At 42.0% G+C, this 13,638-nt stretch overlaps 1 protein-coding gene across 1 annotated transcript in view; it reads right to left on the bottom strand.

Moving 5' to 3' along the window:
- LOC109436875 (vascular endothelial growth factor receptor kdr-like) overlaps positions 1-12,480 on the bottom strand; it is a 315,706-nt gene extending 303,226 nt beyond the window's left edge. Inside the window, exons 1-2 of the mRNA XM_074323230.1 lie at positions 12,107-12,480; positions 11,685-11,818 (exon numbers count right to left, since the gene is read on the bottom strand). Of these exons, the coding sequence (XP_074179331.1) occupies positions 11,685-11,763 (79 nt within the window). The 5' untranslated portion in view covers positions 11,764-11,818; positions 12,107-12,480. The remainder of the gene's footprint in view (positions 1-11,684; positions 11,819-12,106) is intronic.
- Between the last annotated feature and the right edge of the window lie 1,158 nt (positions 12,481-13,638).

The following is a 13,638-nucleotide window of genomic DNA, read 5'->3' as shown; positions in this document are numbered from 1 at the left end:
CTAAGGATATAAAGAAGAAGCTGCCTTGAGACTGGTAGGAGGGGCAGAGATGCGAAACGGGCTGGCCCCAAACCTCCATATGGCAGATGAAAATTGAGAGGGCTATCACGACCATGGAGGTTTCCCATGGAGGAGCAAGAAACCTGAGCCTCACACCAGGCTCCCCAACCAGGAGTACTGGTGTCAGGAAGAGGAGCCCCCACAACATCTGGCTGTGAAAAACAGTGGAGTCCCACAATCCTGGTAGGACAAAAGGCTGCGGGAAACACATCCATCCTCATAAGGGGCCCATGCACAGATTCACTCACTCACAGGCACTCATCTTGGGCTCCAGGAGAGGTACAGTGACTCGGGAGGATGTCAGAAATATACCGGGGGCAAACTGATGTATGTGACCTTGGGGGGAGGCCTGGAGGACAGTCAGCATTTTCTTCGTGTGCCGTCCAACTCTCCTGCAACCGGCAGGCAGCTGCCATCTTTTCTGTGTTGAGCCTTCCCCCTATGTTTATGCTTACGGCCAAATCTGAAGTTGATTGGTCTGGTGAGCTCTGCAGCTCTGCCCTGCTGACTCACTGAAACCCTGCCACACCCAACTCTGTACCTCAGGAGGATTTACCAGCTGAACCTTACCAGAACCTGCAATCTGCAGCAGGCATCAGCAAGATTCGATGTCTTCTGGCTTTCTGTGGAGCTACCCTAGGCCCAGTACTGGTGGCAGATGTCCTTTGTTCGAAGTGCGGCTTCTCCCACACGCCTCCAGGACTGGCACAGGCAGTGACCAACTGTGGATCACTTGGTAGCCCTCACCAGGTAGTCCCTGGCTGGTCACAGGCAGTGGCTGACCTGGACCTGCACTGAAACCCCTCCCAAGAGGCCTCAGAAACAATATACTTGGAGGTTTGCTTCAGATCACATCAGAGCACTGCCCAGTTAGCCCTATATGTGGAACACCCAAAAGGGTGGTCTCAACAGGCACCAGAGCCTGCTGGGGCACATCCGGATCTGTGTGGTAAGCCCCAAGCACAGAAGCCAGTAAGCTGTAAACAGGGCCAAATCCCACAGCCAATCAGCCTGAGGATCAATCCCACCCATTGATATGTCAATAGCAATCAAAGCTCAAATATAACAGTAGGGCACACACAACCCACACAAGGGACACTCCTGGAGCACCTGGAGTGGGTGACAGGGGAGACTATGACAGGGCCCTACAGGGCATCTACTACTTAAGGCCAACTGGCTAAGACTGTGTGACATAGCAGATCTACCTAATACAGAGAAACAAAGACTGAAAGGCAGCCAAAATGAGGAAACAAAGAAATACACCCCAAATGAAAGAACAGAAGAAAACTCCAGAAAAAGAACTAAAGAAAATGGAAGCAAGCAACTTACCAGAGACAGAGTTCAAATCACTGGTTATAAGGATGCTCAAGGACCTCAGTGAGAACTTCAACAAAGAAATACCAAGCATTTAAAAAAAAAAAAGACAGAAACCATAAAAAAGAACCAGTCAGAAGTGACGAACACAATAACTGAAATGAAGAATGCACTAGAAGGAATAGCCAGCAGACTAGATGAAGCAGAGGATTGAACCAACAATTTGAAAGATAAGGTAGCATAAAACACTTGATTGGAACAGCAAAAGGAAAAAGAATTTTTAAAATGAGGGAAGGTTAAGAGACCTCTGGGACAGTATCAAGTGTAACAACATTTGCATCATAGGGGTACCAGAAGGAGAAGGGAGAAAGCAAGGGACTGGGAACCTATTGGAAGAAATAATGACTGAAAACTTTCCTAACCTGGCAAAGGAAATAGACATACAAGCCCAGGAAGCTCATAGAGTCCCAAACAAGGTGAACCCAAATAGGCCCACACCAAGACACGTTATAATTAAAATGGCAAAGTTTAAAGACAAAGAATCCTCAAAGCAAGAGAAAGGCAACTAGTAACTTATAAGGGAGCCCCATAAGATTGTTAGCTGATTTCTCAACAGAAACTTGAAGGACAGAAAGAATTGTCACAAAATTCCACATGATGAAAAGCAAGGACCTACAACCAAGATTTCTCTATCCAGCAAGGCTACCATTTAGAATCGAAAGACAGATAAAGAGCTTCCCAGACAAGAAAAAGCTAAAGGAGTTCATTACCACCAAACGAGTATTACAAGGAATGTTACAGGGACTTTTTTAAGAAGGAAATAAAGATAAAAAAAATATGAATAATAAAATGGCAATAGTTGCCTATCTATCAACAATTACTTTCAATGTAAATGAATTAAATGCTTGGATCAAGAACATAGGGTGGCTGAGTGGATAAGAAAACAAAACCTTACATATGCTGCCTACAAGAGACTCACTTTAGATTGAAAGACACACCCAGCCTGAAAGTAAAAGGATGGGAAAAGACATTTAATGAAAATGGAAATGGAAATAAAAGCAAAAGAAGCTGGGGTAACAATACTTGTACCAGACAAAATAGACTTTAAAACAAAGTCTGTAACAAGGACAAAGAAGGACCCAGTAATCCCAATTCTGGGTATTTATCTGAAGAAACCCAAAATGCTACCTCGAGGAAATGTGTGCATCCATATGGTTATTGCAGCATTATTTACAAAAACCGAGATGTGGAGGCAGCCTGGGTGTCCATCAATGGATGAATGGATAAATAGGAGGTGCTACATATATACAATGGAATATTGCTTGGTCATGGAAGGGAATGGGTTCTTGCCATCTGCAGGATCATGGATGGACCTGGAGGGTATTGTGCTGAGTTAAGTATATCAGACAGAGAAAGATAGATGCAATGTGATTTCACTTATATGTGGAATCTAAAGAACAACAACAACAAAAACAAATCAGAAACACACTCATAGATACAAAGAACATTTTGATGGTTGCCATATAGGAGGGGAGTTGAGAGGGTGGATGAAAAACAGGAAGAAATTAAGAAGTACAGATTGGTTGTTAGAAAGTTGTTATGGGGATGTAGGGTATCGAAGAAGGAATATAGTCAATAATACTGTAATAACCATGTATGGTGTAAGATGGGTACTAGATTTATCAGGGTGATAGATGGGAGGGACATTGGGGGACAGTATGAAAAAGGTGAGGGAATTAAGAAGTACAAACTGGTAGTTACAAATAGTCATGGGATGTAAATCATAGAGAATATAGTCAATAATATGGTATTAACTATATATAGTGCCAGGTGGGTACTAGACTAGTCAGGGGGATCACTTCTTAAATTATACAAATGTCTAACCACTATGGCGTACACCTGAAATTAATACAATATAATATCGAATGTTAACTGTAATTGAAAAATTTTAAAAAGGGGGAAAAAGGTGAAGGGGAATAAGAGGTTCAAATTTCCATATATAGAGCAAGTGAGTCATGGGGATGTTATGTACAGCATAGGAAATATAGTCAATAATATTGTGATAGCGTGGTGCTGTGTCATATGGTTGCTGGATTTATCATGGTGATCACTTCTTTAGGTATGTTAATGTTGAACAACTATAGTTTACACCTGAAACCGATATAATATTGTACGTTAGCTATATTTTCTAATAAAAGTCTTTAAAAAAATAAATGTTATTGGTGATGTAGTGTACAGCATAGAGAATGTAGTCAATAATATTGTAATAACTTTATGTGATGACAGATGTTAACTAGACTTATTGCAGGATAATTTCATAATGTATACAAATATCAAATCACTATGATTTACACCTGAAACTAATAGGATATTTTATGCCAATTATGCTTCACTTAAAAAAAATAAAATCTGCAATAAGCTACAACATGGATTAACCTTGAGGACATTATGTTAAGTGAAATAAGCCAGTCACAGAAAGACAAATACTAAATAATTTCATTTATATCTAATGTAGTCAAACTCATAGAAACACAGAGTAGAATATGGTTATGAGAGTGGGAGGGAGAAGGAAATAGGGAGTTGTTTCAGTTTTGCAAGGTGAAAAAATTCTAGATCTGTGACACAACAACGTGCATATGCACTTAAAATAGTTAAGATGGTAAATTTTGCTATGTGGTTTTTTTTTTTTTTACCACAATAATAAAAATGAGCGTGTTAAAAAAGAAAAAAGAAAAGAAAATCTCCTGAGCAAAAGAAACTAGACACAGAAGAGTACAAACTGTATGATTTCATTTATATAAAATTCTCGAACAGGCAAAACTAAGCTATAGAGACAGACCACATATCAGTAGAGTGGAGGTAAAAAAAAAAGAAACTCAGTGACTATAAAAGGCCACAAAGGAACTATCTGGAATGATGAAAATCATGCACATCTTGATTGCAATGGTGGTAGCTACGTATATGGGTGTTCACATTGGTCAAAACTTATCAAACTATAAACTTAAAATGTGTGTGTGTTTTACCATGTGTACATTTTCCCTCAGGTAAAATTGAGTTTAAAAAGCAAAAAAAAAAAAGTGACATTTTGATTGCTAACTGTTCTAACCTATAGCCCAGGGAAGCAAATATTTAAATTCCTCTCATCCCCATATGGTGAACTTGCATTTTTGGAGATAAAGTTGACCCAGACAGACCCATCACATCATGTTCCTCCATTTCCAGCCATTTCGTCATCATATTTCTATTCTTTAGGAAAGTGAGAAATAAATGTAACTCCTGCCTAAACTTTAACATCACATTTGGAAAGAATTCCACATACTGTCAAATCAATTTCTAATAAATGTCTCCACCATTTTTGTACCTGCTTAAAAATCTTTCATCTACTTATATAATTCTGCCACTTTTAATTTCTACTGTTTTACATTCTTATAATGTAGCATCCCTGCCATCAATAAGTGATTGTATCCCCTAATAAAATAAACTATCACAATTCTTTCTGCCTCTGTTTGAAATTGTCTCCACCAATGGAGACTGGGTAAATCCTCAATTCTGATCCTAAAATGGATGGTGCTTTCTTATTACAACTTTGGAAATTCAGGGGAAGAGAAGAGAAGGAGAACAAGGAAACACTGAAAGATACAGATGATGGAGAGTGAAATAGAGAACTCTGCTTCAAAGCAGCAGGACACTTCAAAGATTGTCTCTAGTCCAATTCTCACATTTTAAGATGATGAGACTGATGCTCAGAGAGAGCAACAGACACTTTCACATCACACAGTAAGTCATGGCAAAGCTAGACCCAGAATCAGGTTATCTGGATCCCAAAACATACTCTTTACACCATCAATGCAGCCTGGATGAAGGGCGCCTGGGAGTTTTTGCAGGGAAAGAGGGGGAAGTGGAAACAGAAGGAAGCTAGGAAGCACGGGGGGTATAAGACAGGAAGAGAGAGGAAGAGAGAATTGGTCAGATTGTACAAGGGTCAAACCACCTTGACCCTTTTTCCTAAACAATCTCTGATTGTGGGCAAACATCCTCATTTACTTCCTTGACAGTGTCTTTCCCACAGTTATGAAAGAACACAGGAAGATCTAAGGAAACCTATCTGGAGAAGCAAAGCTAAACTGGGTAGGATCTGAAAATAGACTTAATATCCATAAATTTCCTTCCCATCCAGGGGTGCCAGACAGACTGGGGCCAAATTTGGATCTATCTATGGCCAATGCTTGCCCTGAAATTGGAAAGAGCCAAGGAAATAACAAAGAGCCACAAGTTCACCTCTCAGATAAGAATCTTCTCCACTTGTTCACCTCTCCCTCTATCCACTGCTAAGGTGGCCCAACCCCAGCTTTGAAAGTCTCCTTCCCCTGCAAAAGGCTTTATTGTTAATTTTTGAGGAGGGGCAGATGGGAGCCAATTGAGTTACGAGCCTAAGTTCACTTTATTAGAGGAAAGAAAAGCAAGGTGGAGAAGGGTTGCTCAGGAGGAACAAGAGACATGATTTCAACAGTGCAGCCTAGTGGTTAAGAGCATAAATTAGAACATGGTTAAGATCATGAGCTAGGCCTCTTCACTTCAAATTGTGTCTGTCTTGGGCAAGTCACTGCTCATTCCTGTCTCAGTTTTTTGATCTGTAATAAGGTGAATAATAGTACTTCCCTGAGAATTATTGGGGGGATTAAACAAGCTAATAAGGTAAGGTGTTTAAAATAGTATCTGGCATAATAAACACTTAAATGTTAACTTCCTTTCATATTCAGATCTCTGCAGGGATATTATGGGAAAAGTGAAGATAATTATGTTCTGCATTGCCCAAAGTGGGGGATTAGATTTAGGATTAGTGGGCAGTAGCCACAGGGAGACAATGTCTAAGTTGAACATAAGGAAGATATTTTAATAGCCAGAGATTTCCTAAGATGGAACAAGCTGTATCCTAAGTTATTGATGTACAAGCAGAAACTGGACAACTACTTGGCAAGAAGGTAATATAAGAGTTAAATAAAGGAAGGACCAAGTTTTAAATGCTCTTCAGTCTCTTCCCTCTAGCAGGGAGAATCTATTGTTTCATGAGGCTGATATGGAAGAGCTCATCTCATCAGAAAGGCAGCTGGGTGGGCTCCACACAGAATTGAGGAAATGCAGTCTCCATTGGAGAGAGACCTATGTAGTAGCCAGACTCACCAGTATTGCCAGCATCAAGAAATTCCACCCCTATTTAATCGTTTGAGAAATCCTAAAAGTAGAAGACAGAGAGCTCTTTGCCTATGTATTTCTTTTGATATCTTTGGAAAAGTACAGCTAGGAAACAATATATGTTCAGACTGGGCCTGAGGAATAAACAGAGTAGTACTAAGAACTAGAGGTATGAGTACCTGCTGGGAAATTCTTTAAAACAAATTAAAAGGAAATACTCATTTTACCAGATCAATGCTACAGTACTAAGAACCAGGTGTATAATTCTAGCCAGATTTCCAGAGATGGCATTAAGTTGCTGTGTGAATTTTGACAAGTCTCTTCCCCTCTCTGGGCCTCCAGTTTCCTGACTGTAACCCAGAGGGGTGAGACCAGTGGGCTTCAAAGTAGGGTGACCATATAATTTATCATCAGAGCTGAAAAACGTTAACAATCAGTGACAATAGGTGACACCAGCTGTCCTGGACAAACCGGGGTGTATGGTCACCTTAAGAGAGAACTTGCAGCTCTGACCATCTGTGGCCATATGATTCTATAGATGAGACAAGAAATCCAAATATTTGATCCCAGGATTCCAGAACACATGTTTGGCTCCTAGATGGCTGCAAGAACATTGATGGCACTTTAAATACCAAGTCGATAAATTGGAACCTTAGTATTTGAAGGGGCTGGGCCCAAGTTCTTCAAATATATTACATTACCACTTAGAAAAGGGAAAGACAGGGTTAACTTTCTAAGATCCCCTGCTCCTAGGAAACTTCAGTTTCCTTGGAAATGATGTCTGAGACTCATGGACTCTCAGAAATTTGAAAGCCCTTGAGATCATCTAGTCCAGCATGCTTCCGTTTATTTTCTTTTTAATTTTAGCAGCTGGATCATGATTTCAAATGAACTTCTATTCTAAACTCAGTATATAAAATAAGAGTAGAGCTTCTCCAGTTGAAGGAGGTACAGATAGAGGGATCAAATCCTAACTTACTTGGCCTCCCCATCATCCCCACCCCTGGAACGCTAGAGGTCAGCAGTGCAAAGTTCAGCATTTTGACCCGAAGACAAAAACACCAGGCCCCATTCTAGGAGCTGCGTTTGCATCCAAGATGTGTGGAATGCTGACAACTGTGAGCATCAGGCCAGCTGTACATCTCCATTATACAGAAAGGCAGAGAGGGAGGACAGCAGGAAAGCTGGTAGAAATTGAGGGAACTTTTACAAGACTTCAAAACAGAGAGCCTGGGGCTACCAAATATAAGGAATGTGTAATGCACCCTGAACACATCACCATTCCAGTCACCAAGCCTCTGCTTCTATTCCACCTACTCTTCAGAGATGCAATGTCCTGTCCTTTTGCAGCCCTAACAGAAAAGAAGTCCAAGAAATTAATTTCAGCTGAATCTTAAAGATTCCAACTCCCCCCCCAACATACACCATTTGGTAAGATGCCCATTAGGTTCACTAGATGAAAATAATGGATTTTTCAAAAGATTCCCAATTAGAGATAAGTGTCTGAGCCACCATAATTCAGATGGTTCAGGTTACCACCATGAAGACAACACCTACGTTTGAGGATCAGTTAACTTCCACTTTGGCCTTTTGAAGTAGCAGAGGGACAGGTACATGGTTGTATCCTTCCCTTGCAAGAACCACAATTTTTTGTTCATCAAATCACTACCGTATGCCCAGGTTTCAGCTAGTTTTACTTAGCAACTTCTATTATGCCTTAGATCCTTAATAAACATCAACTATGTATATGCAGCAAATGATATTTACTGGGATCATGGAATCCTTGAATAACAGATATGAAATGTATTTGAGAATCCACAAAGCTTCTCCACATCTGTTTTCTTCCAATCATTTCAACCTTTACTCTTCCAAATCATTGCCAGAGAGCCTTGCATGGACTGATAATTTCATCAGATAATAAAGCTTTTTGTTTTTGCTTGTTTTCTTGTTTGGCCTCTTGCTCCCTAATTTAATTAAGCCATAAATGTGTTATGTCCAGAAAAGGATGACTGAGACAGAGAAGGGATCCAGAACCATGTTATGTGAAAAAGTATGGAAGGACCTAGGCTAGTTTAGCACAGAGTAGTGAGACATCTTCAAATATCCACAGGACTATCACAAGGAGGTGGGGGGGGACTTTATTCTTTGTAATTTTATTCCTTTCTGAATATCCACAGTTACAGGGAATTCTCTGGCCCCTAAGTTAGCACATTTCATTTGCAGCAGTCGAAATGGTTGGAATGTTCTTGTGTGCAAAAAGGCTCTTCAACCACTTGTAGACAGCTTTCCCAGCCCATCCCACCCAAACCCTACCCCATTTCAAAGAGCCTTTTCTTCTCCCAGCTAAATATCCCTATACTTTTTATTCCTTACCTGAAAAACTTTCAAGGACTCTCTCTATCCTATTTTATCCCTTATGAAAACATTGCAGTCTGTTAGTGTCTCTCTGAAAATGTGGGGCCCAAAGCCACTCTGCAGTACAACAGATGTAGCCTGATCAGTGAAGAAGAGAGTGGAACTTTTCTGGGTCTTTTTGCATCTTTCTGAGCCTTTCTGGGTCTGGATTTTATTTTATTAAGATCATCTAAAATAAAAATATATGTTTTACTTGCCTGTAAGTTCAATATGTCAACAATGCAATATAGGTTGAAAAATACCTATCTTTTGTCTTTTTCACAAATATGTGTCTATAAGTCATGTCTTCCTAATTCTTTTCTTAAAGGTTTTATTTCCCCCTTTCTCTTGTTTTGGGGGGAGGGCAACCCACAGTCATGAACTTGCATTTGTGCTTATTTAATTTCTTATTGCCCTTTTTTATTCTATTTCTATAATTGACTATATCTCCCTTCTTTTTATTTGATTATTTGCTCACTATGCCATCAATATCATCCTTCTACTCAAGCACAAAATTATCAGAGAATGAAGCCAAAGCATAGCTTTTTTGTCCTCATTCAGAAATTATCCTCCAGACTCATATCCATTCTAAAAATATATCTTTTGTGTACCCTCTAACCAGCATTTCTGAGGCTATTCCAAACATTTACAAATTCCCCTAAGTCTAATCTCCACATATCTTAACAGGAAGAGACTTTACTAAATGCCTTGGGAGGCCCCAATATTCTATTTCTCCAGCATTCCTCTGTTTTCATTCCAGAAATCCTACTGCAAAAAGTTGTTCTGCCAAGTCCTATCTTCAATGAACCAACATCAGACCTAATGATTATGAATTCCTCTTCTAACAGCTTTGGTAATAAACTTGTAAATAATTAATTCTATATTCTTACAAAGAGAAGCATCAATAACATGGATTTTGTAATAATTTTACTTCTTTTTGAAATATAGGACTATAGCTAACCATCTCTAGATATGTGACATCGCTGACTACTTAGTGACTATTTTCAGTGGTTCAGTAGTATGTATCCACATGTTTTCTCAGTGCCCAACCATTCTTCTAGCTGGAAGACTGACACCCAATTCTGGCAGTAAGCTACTGTCTATCTCTAATCCATTGCAAATGTTATCTCCTTCCCACCAATATTTGGTTTACTCTTTCTGATCTGGTATGCTCTTTCTCCTTGATAAAGAATATGGAAGTCAAATGAGAATTTGTTCTTTTATTTTACAAGTAAATAACTGAGGCTCATAGAGAAGAAGGGAACATGATGTATTTATGATAGGGCCAGGACCAAAAACCAGTTCTTCAGATACTCACCTCTCCACACTCTACCACAGACATCTCAAGACAGAGTTGTTAAATGACTAACACATGATGTATTATCACTACCATTATATTGGACTGAATGATCTCAATGGACATTTAGAGGTCCAAGTAATTTAAATAATTTGACCAAGGAGTCACAACTCCAGATTTTTACTGGTGATATAAAGGTTCGGTTCAACACAAGCCTGGAAAAGATGGGAGAGAGTATTGAAACTCCAAGAACAGAAAATCGGATGATGAAGGAAAATGCAGGTGGCAACTAAAAGATAAGCTATTCAGATTTTCCAATTGTGTCTCGTGTTTACTGCTTTCCCCACACCTAGGCCACATCAGGAATTGGCTGGGGGACTGTGGATGGATAGCTCTGCCCTGGTATTTTGTGAATACTTTGGCATCTCAGGAGATCTAAAGGCAGCTAAGCAAGTCACATCGAGACTCCAGCAAAGGCATGGACAGGTGCTGCTTACAATCCTGCTAGTGTTTTCAAGCATTTGGCCCTCCAGCAAAAGGTTGAGGACCTTCTAGGGTTTCCAGGCTGGGAAAGCAATCACTATCACTACTTGAAACAGCAGGCACCATCTACCAGAGAGTCACTTCACCTGCCTCTGCTTTACAGGAAAGAGTACCAAGGCTGACCCAAACAATGACTTCTGTGTTTAGTTGGGGCTTTCTTTGTTTTTGTTTTGTTGTTTTTCTGGGCTTTTTCCTTCAAAATATAATTTAAAACATATTTGGGACAGACAAATCTTCAAGCGTTATAAACAACAACACATTTGAAAAACTGCATCCAAAAAAGAAACCAAGTTGAATTCTTTGTCCCTTTCTTTTCTCATCGCGCCCTTCAAAGGTCAGAGAAAGACTACAAATGTGTCTTTTCCCTTTAATTGCTCAGTTCCTCAAAATTTAAGGACTTAATCTTGGCGATATAGGTTGCACTCTGCCTAGAGGCTCTGTAGAAAGATCAGCGCCCACCTGCAGGAGTTATGGCAATACAACAGAGGGGAAAGGCAATGCTCCATAACCTAGAATAAATGAAGATATCACTCCCACAGGGGAATTTTCTAGATCTTTTGCAGCGAGTGTGTGTTTCGTGTTAGGAAAGTCACCCAAGGGCTACCAACCATTGTGCCCCAAAATTTCTTATCACAGGTTTGGCCACACTCGCCTTGGGGGCTCCCTGTTTCTCTTCGCTGGCCCACTGCTGACCACGGTAGCCTCCAGCCTTAGTTGGCTGCGGGTCTAGGCTCAGAGGTCCGCCCAGCAGGCCACAGGCCAATGAAGACCCCTTATTCTCTGTCTGGCACTCCTAACCTGACCTCTCCCGGGTAAGCTGCGAGGTTTGAACATCAGCACTGCACGCGGCGCTCTGTCAGCTGTGAGGCGCCCCGTCGCTTACCTGGAGTCCGGAGCAGGGTGATCAGGAAGCGGGAGACCAAGGCAGCCAGGGCACCATGGCCATGGCGGGACGCGAGCATCCTGGGGCACAGAGGGCAGTGCTGCACTCTTGCTTCCTCCTGAGTTTTCTCGTTCCTTGCTCCGATGAAAAAGGCAGGAAGTGGGGGTTAAGAGTTTAAGATAAGGGATCTAAACTGTGTCCTCTGGCTTCTCACCTCTGAATTCTGACCCTACCGCCCCTGCGCGCCCCGCCTCCGTTGCTATTCTCTCAACCCAGGGCTCCCTCTTCCCCTGAGACCTCTCCTAGGGCCTCGGAGATACCCAGCTATTGCGTGAGACCAGCACAGCCTGGGCAGTCTCACAGGGACTCTCGCTCTCTGCCTAACACCCTGTCTCCTCCCAGGCCCGCAATTCCCTGGCAACCTTTGGCTGTAGGTGAGCTGTTGGGGTTCAGAGCACCCCTATTCCGAAACTGCGACTGAGGCGTCGGCGACCGCACAGGTCCGCTCAGTTTCCTTGAGGCGCTCCCAATTTTCTGCCTCTCTATTGAGAGGAGGCGGCAAAGTTTTTCTCTGGAGGGAGGAAGTTTGGGACAACAGGGGAAGAGGATGGAAAGGAGGGAGGAACCAGGAAAGGGAGCCTGGAGGAGTGCGGTCGGTCGTCTGTAAGGAGCCCAGAGGAGACTAGTACAGCTATCCAGGAGGGCGTCTCTAACCCACTGATGACTCTACAGCTAAACGCTTCAGTGCGCTAGGGAGGGAGCTCCTGATGGGGTTGCATTTCCCTTTCTTCCTTTCAAGAGCCCACCAGTTCCCTCCCCCAGGCCGATTTCTTCTTGGCCTGGATTTAGCATAGTATCCGGGAAGGATGTGGGGGGGGGGGGGTTTGGGGAAGGAGAGGAAACACAGACGTCAATGCAAGTGCTCTCCAAGGAGAACAGTTCTGGAGCTGGCTTCAGGCCTTCTGAGGCAGGAGATTGAGTCTGCCCAGAAGATGAGGTCTGGGGGCAGATGGGTACCACAATTTGCTGTGGCCAGGATGGGTAGAAACAGAAAGAACAGCACTCTGGCAACTGGAGGGGTTATGAGGATACAGATTCTAAGGAAGTAACTGGTAAGGGGCAAAGGACATGCGGTAGGGGGTGTTGGTGACCACAGTGAGTGGAGAGCCCCGGACTTCAAGAGCCATATGGAGCCCTTACAGATCTCTAGTCCTAACCCTTCGTGTTACAAAGGTGGAAACTGAGGCACAAAGAGGTCATTGCCTTTCCCTAGGTAACAGAGCAGGACACAGTGGGTGTCTGGACCTGAATGCCTCTTTTTAATAATCTCTCTATTCCTGTCTCTTCCCCATAAAGAGAGTGACTTGGGCTATGGAAAGAGGAGAGTGGGATACACACTGTTCTGGAAGAAAAGGAGAGAGCCCCAGGCTGACACTCTACTTTCACCTCCCTCTTTCTCCCTTCCGTGAAACTGTGAAAAGAAAATCCAGAAGGCTACCTGAGTCCCTCACAATGCTGGACTTGGGGGGACAAGGGCTCTGCTTCTCACACCATTCTATTCCCCTGAAGGCTGCTGGCCAAGAGAAACTAAATCAGAATAAATAACTTACCCTAGATCACACACCTAGAAAGTGGTCAGGCCTGGATTCATAATCAGATTTGCTTGATTACAGAGCTCACAAACCATTGAGATTGTACATGTGAAAACACTTTACTGATGTAAAGGCCTAATAAAACTGGAATCCTTTCAGGAGTTTTCTAGTATAACCCTTTTAATTTATACCAATTGAGAAACAGAAGTAGAGAGAAGGGAAAGGACATGTCCAAGATCACTCAGTGACTTATTAACCAAGGCAAGCTAGAACTGAGAGACCTTGAGGCTCAGTCCAGGGTCCTTCCTATTTTAACATGCTTCAGTTCCCAACTTTGGCTCTCATAGAATAAATAGTTGCAT

Source organism: Rhinolophus sinicus, chromosome X (genome assembly GCF_036562045.2).
Source record: "Rhinolophus sinicus isolate RSC01 chromosome X, ASM3656204v1, whole genome shotgun sequence".
NCBI lineage: Eukaryota > Metazoa > Chordata > Mammalia > Chiroptera > Rhinolophidae > Rhinolophus > Rhinolophus sinicus.
Note: the sequence above shows the minus strand (reverse complement) of the source record. Positions and strands in the feature narration are given on the sequence as shown.